Raw genomic sequence first — 6,022 nt, 5'->3', positions numbered from 1 at the left:
TAAGAAGAAGGTCTACATGCTCTACAACCTGCAGCCGGACCGCTCGGTGACGGGCGGCGCCTGGTACAGCGACCAGGACTTTGAGTCTGAGTTTGTGGAAGTTCTCAACCAGCAGTGCTTCAAGTTCCTGCAGAGCAAGGTACCAATCTTTAGTAACAATCTTTAGTACGGTCAATAGGTACCCGATTAGGGTAATGAGACCGGTGCCAAGTTTTTAAATCGATCCTCTTCAGATGAGTCACGATTGAATATCTGTTAGACTATACGTGGGAGTCGGGGAATCGGCGTTTAGTAGGAGAAGGTGTAATAGTGTAAGTGAGGATGCTGCTTCCAATCTGCTGCTAGCCGCGACTTAAATGTATTTAAGGAAGGGCTGTCGACTGTGTCCTGCCTTAAGGTATTCCATGCCATGCTGATTCTGGCTGTGAAAAAATTTGCCCCGATGCCAGTTTGATGTTGTATTTGTAGTTTGTGACTGTGGCCTCGGGTTGTAGTTGATAGTGATTGCCGTAGCATGGAATTTCCGCAAGTGGAGCAGGGTCTGTTGCATTTAACACTGTCGTAGCCCTGTGTAGGTAGGCCTTGGTGTACTAGTCGCTCTGGGTAGGATTTATCGGAAGTGCCTTGCACCAGTCTCGTGGCCCGGTGCTGGACTTGTTCAATTGCATCCTTCTCCCGTTTGAATTTAGGTGACCATATGGCTGAAGCGTACTCCAGATGAGGGCGGACAAGTCTCTTGTCGAGGTGTAAAAATGATGTCTTGTCCATTGCTTTGAAAGTGTGCTTGATAGCACCCAGTGAGCGGTTGGCCTTGCTCACCTGAGTTTGAATGTGTTTTTGGAAGCTCAGTTTATGGTCGATCACTACACCAAGATCTTTCTCTGCTTCTGTTGATTCGAGGGTATGTGTAACTCCGTCTGCACTGATCATTGTGTAGGTCAGAATGGGGTTGTTGTGTCCGAGGTGCAAGACTTTGCATTTCTCGGGGTGGAAGCGCATTTGCATCAGAACTGACCAGGCCTGGAGTTGATCTAGATCAGTTTGAAGACTTGTGTGTTGAGGTTTCGTCGGGGAACATGGATATGAAGTTGCTGAGGAGACTGGGAATGTCACTGACAAAGAGGATGAACAGTAGCGGGCCCAGGACGGAACCCTGTGGGACACCGCTAGTTACTTCAGTCCAGTTTGAGAGCTTCCCGTTAACTGTTACTTGCTGTATTCTCTTTGTCAGAAAGTTCCTGATCCATAGCAGAATATTATCTTGGATGCCGAAGGAGGAAAGCCGTGTAAGGAGGCGTTTGTGAAAGACTGTGTCGAAGGCCTTTGCATAGTCTAGGAATATGACATCTACGGGTAAACTGTGGCTTTGTGCCTCCATCCACATGTCAAGTGCCTCTAGGAGATTAGTCACTGTTGATTTCCCCGACGTAAATCCATGTTGCTGGTCGCATTGGAGGTTGTTGTTTTTCAGGTGTTCTACTACTGCCTCTGACATAATACGCTCCAGGACCTTGCATACCACCGATGTCAGCGAGACGGGTCTATAGTTGGCTGGGTTGGATTTGTCGCCCTTCTTGTAGATTGGTGTCACTGTGGCTGATTTCCATTGTTGTGGTACCTCGCTGCTTGATAGGCTAGTAATAAATATAATGCTTAGTGGGAGAGCTATGGTATCTGCCAGCTCGTTCAGGACCCGGGGATGGATCTGGTCTGGGCCTGCTGATTTGTCAGTTCGAAGTGAGCGCAGCTTCTTCAGAACCAATTCCTGTGTGATGGAAAGATTAAGCTCGGAGTGTAGTAGTTTCGGGTCAGGTTGAGGAATGGTGGTCACATCCTCGAATGTGAATGTATTTGCATACTGCTGATTCAGGATTTCGGCCTTGCCCATGTCGTCGCTAATGAATTGTCCATCTGTATTGCGAAGGTCTGCAATATTGACCCTGGTGGCAATCCTGCTGTTGATGTAGCTCCAAAAAGCTTTGTTGTTAGAGCGGGCTTCTTTTGCAAGTTTTGTTTCAAAGTCTTTTCTGGCCTTTCTAGTGGCATGGGTGGCCTCGTTCCGTGCTCGAATGTATTCTTGGTAGTGTTGACCGTCTTTCGTGTTTAAGTAACGTATCCATGCATGGTATTTCCTTCTGGCTTTTCGAAGTGCATTGTAGTTCATCCATGGAGGTTTTGTCTTAGTTATATTAAGGTTAGTTGTTCTAGATGGGGCATGCCTCGCAACTGTTTCCATTAGTACTTGCTCTAGGATGTTTGTTGCTTCCTTGGCCAATTTTCCTCCTAGCATACAACTCCGATCCAGTTCCTTCCTCATTTCGTCGTAGTTCACTTTGTTGTAATTGTAGCTAGTTTTGAGAATGGATGGGGGACGGGTGCCGAAGATGAATATAAGCGAGATTCCAATGTGATCGCTGGCTCCTAGTGGGTCGAGGAGGGACAATTGCTCCACCATTTCGAATTCATTCGTAAAGATCAGGTCGTCTCGTGTGGGGGTGTGTCCATTTCTGAATCTGGTTGGTTCTGTGATGGTTTGTAGCAGGTAGGTGTATCTTATGCATTCCACAAACTTCAAGTGTGGGCTGTCGGGACTTGTGTTCGGTGTGACTGTGGGTTCTGGTGTCCATATGATGGCCGGGTGATTGAAGTCACCTGCTATGAGCTTGTGTGTGTGAAGCCACTATTGGCGGCCCACACCCACACTAACGTTTTGTGCAGAGCTTCGTCGAGGGGCAAAGCCACTGTTGAAGAACCACTTCTGTAGACGCAACCCATCAGGAATTTGTTGGTCCCTACTAGTGCTATACCGTTTTTAATTTCCCGTATGATATCAATTTTTCACACACCGAAACAACTGCTGTCACTCTTCAACAGGCAGCTAAATATATTGTTCGCCACTAAGGGCACTGCGTTCGGAGCTAGTTGTCTTAAGTGTATTGAGAGGGACCTCTAATCATGGTTATAACTTTATAACAACAATTAATAACCACAACTAACGCTCTTTAACAGGACAAAACACCATGACACAACAGTTTGTGACACATAAACAATTTGTAACACTAATAATTGTACATTTATAAAATTACACTGCCGAACTGCATGCTGGGTACAGCTCGCTAGCTAGCCAGCTAGTGTTAGGGCCATAACTTTTGGACACAGGGAGAAATCCCCCCCCCCCCCCCCCTTGCAGCCATGTGCTCTCAATCGCCTCCAAAACACAACAGCCGGTTTAAGTAAAAATCAAATGGATTTATTATCCAAGAAGCCTAAATACAGATACAAACAGTTACAAACTGAATCACACTACTAATAACAAAACAAACTTGTATATAAAATGAAAGTGAGGCCCCGTCCGGGCCACACGACAGACAGTGTCCGCCCCATGGTCAGGAGAAGGTCTGAATCTCTCCTGGATTCACATCTCCTTTTTCCCCCAAAGTCTCTGAAAAATCTCACATTACATATCGATCAGCTCAATGATTGGCTGAAAGCGACGTATGGGCAACACTATCATATAAATCACTTTTTACACACTCCAAACACAACTATAGACTACAAATATAAGCATCTAGAAAATGTGGCATAAAAGCATGAAATCCTGGGCATAAATCGCCGTTATGTGTACGGCAAATCAATATTTGCACCACGATGCTAGCGGCTACCTAGCATTGCAATGCATTTTTTAGTTTAGCACTCGTCGCCGAACGCATAAATACCTTCGGTTTTTCTCTCCGTGGAAGCAGTACAAAGCTGTGAGTGGAGAACGGTAAGATGGCACTGCCCTTCCCTGAAAAAAATCGTGGGTTATTGGTCACGTTTTATGAAAAATGTGTACAATAAAGTTGCAGATTATCCGATCCAAAGCCGGAATCATTGTTGCCAACTGCATCCTGTTTACTTCCGAGCTGTTTCCAGAATAAGAGCGGTCAATCCACCATGGGCGAGCAGTCAGACTTCCGGCGAGCGGAAATTTACGCTCGGGGAGACGCGGCACTTCTTGCAACTTTACTGGCTGAAACTTCTGTCAATCAACACCAAATTCGACACACGCCTTCCTGAGACTATGACACGTCGAATGCGGGCTCATTGACTGAAATCGACCGATGATAGGCTGAGCTACAGCCACATACACACACATGAACTGAGAAAATCCTATAGATGACAGCCAGAAACAGGCTCTGATGATATTAGGAATCTCAAAATGATTCCTAACAGCTGTATTTGGATGTATTGAATAATATGAGTGATAAAAAAGTGAAATATATAGTATATAAAAGTACAATGAAAGAGCTGCAACAGCTGGTTCGAAAATGATGACCTTGCGTGACCTCTCTGTACTAAAGCCTCTTATTCTTCACTTTATCCCAGCCAAACGTTATTCTACGACTACTGATCATACATACATAGGTTGTGCTATGATTTGGGAGAGTTTTAGGGAGATATCTGCATTATTTCAAAAACATAATATCAATGAAAGTGCTTTTTCTTCAGGCGAACCTGAATATTTTCAATTTGAGCTGTGTAATGTCTTCATTACTATATTAACCAGCAACATATACACAATATTTACCCATCTGAACAACCTCACAAGTGTTGTGATCTGATTATAGCATCAAAAATTATTAAAATAGACCTTGTAGTTACAGAACTGTGGTCACTTTAGTATGGGTATGTCATTTTCGAGCAGAGGCCTACAAATAGGGCTGGAGCTTAAGAGGTTTTAAGAGTTGAGTTTGGTCTCAGACCAGCAGGTGGCAGCAGAGAGTCTCACTGTGAAGTTACTGTATTCAAATCTAATTATCCTTCAATCACAAGTCTTTAGTCGAAGAAGTATTGATTAACAATGTACAAAAGTATCAGCATCAAAGTATACCTAATGCACCAAAAGTAAAAGTACTCAATGTATATTATAATGGTATTATGAATACTTGATTAACTGCTGTTGCACCATATTTAGCCGCTGTTGCACCGTATTCACCGTATCTGTGTTGTGTTCAGGCTGAAGCAGCGAGGGACAGCAAACAGAGCCCCATGGTTCAGAGAAACAGCTCCTTCGCCACCTCGCATGAAGTGTGGAAGTACATCTGTGAGCTGGGAATCAGCAAGGTGATGCTCTCACAGTCCCGCCCCCTTTTATGACGTCACACACACGTTTTACTTGATATCTGAACGTGTCGTTTTGACTCTTGTCTTTAGTTGAGTATAAATAAGCTGCTCCAGGTTTGATTGACAGGCGTGTGTGACAGGTGGACTTGTCCATGGACGACATCGAGACCATCCTGAACACGCTGATCTACGACGGGAAGGTGGAGATGACCGTCATCGCCGCCAAGGAGGGAACGGTGGGCAGCGTGGACGGACAGATGAAACTCTACCGCGGCGTCAACGCCGTCATCCAACCAACAGGCCTCGTCAGGACGCCCTGCGGACTCTGCCCGGTAACACGTGCTTTTATTGTGAAGGACTGGGTCGTGGTGGGTGTCCTCTGGGGGTGAACCCTGACTTCCTGTTCTCTGTCCTCAGGTGTTTGACGACTGTCACGAAGGAGGAGAAATCTCTCCGTCTAACTGCATCTACATGACGGAGTGGTTGGACTTCTGACTGCTTGTGATCCTCGTTTGTTTTGTATTTATCTCAAAGTTCAATAAAAGCTAAATGTTTCTGGTGTGTTTGAAGTGAAGTCTAACTCACTAAATGGAGGACGAGCTTCTTAATGTTTTTATTGACTAATATGAAAACAACTGACGCCAGCGATCGGATGCTCTGTGTTTTTCCCATCAGATGTCGTTAAGGAGCTGAGTGCTCGCATCACTTTACATCTTCTCATGTTCAGGATCGTATCGACCGATTCCTCCAGGAAGCTCAAAGCTTTCTCTCTAAACACTACACTACCCATGAGCCTCAGCAGCTGTTAAAACGGAGACAAACCTCCAGTTCTTTGTGTTAAAGCTGCATTCTCTCTAGTGTCCAGCAGGGGGCGACTCCTCTGGTTGTATAGAAGTCTATGAGAAAATGACTCTAC

General features: G+C 45.2%; 1 protein-coding gene across 2 annotated transcripts in view; it reads left to right on the top strand.

Moving 5' to 3' along the window:
* The window catches only part of polr3f (polymerase (RNA) III (DNA directed) polypeptide F), a 15,654-nt gene extending 9,987 nt beyond the window's left edge, over positions 1 to 5,667 (top strand). The window contains exons 6-9 of one of the 2 annotated variants that reach the window (XM_076082670.1): positions 1 to 139; positions 4,999 to 5,106; positions 5,247 to 5,438; positions 5,524 to 5,667. The exon at positions 1 to 139 is cut by the window's left edge and continues 5 nt beyond it. In XM_076082670.1, coding sequence (XP_075938785.1) covers positions 1 to 139; positions 4,999 to 5,106; positions 5,247 to 5,438; positions 5,524 to 5,601 — 517 coding nt within the window. In that variant the 3' untranslated portion in view covers positions 5,602 to 5,667. Of the gene's footprint in view, positions 140 to 4,998; positions 5,107 to 5,233; positions 5,439 to 5,523 lie in introns of both variants that reach the window. The other variant, XM_076082671.1, reaches the window with a different exon arrangement.
* Positions 5,668 to 6,022: the final 355 nt, after the last annotated feature.

This window comes from Anarhichas minor, unplaced genomic scaffold (assembly GCF_050575085.1).
Source record: "Anarhichas minor isolate MPS153535 unplaced genomic scaffold, ASM5057508v1 ptg000100l, whole genome shotgun sequence".
NCBI lineage: Eukaryota > Metazoa > Chordata > Actinopteri > Perciformes > Anarhichadidae > Anarhichas > Anarhichas minor.
This window is presented reverse-complemented; position numbering and strand designations above follow the sequence as displayed.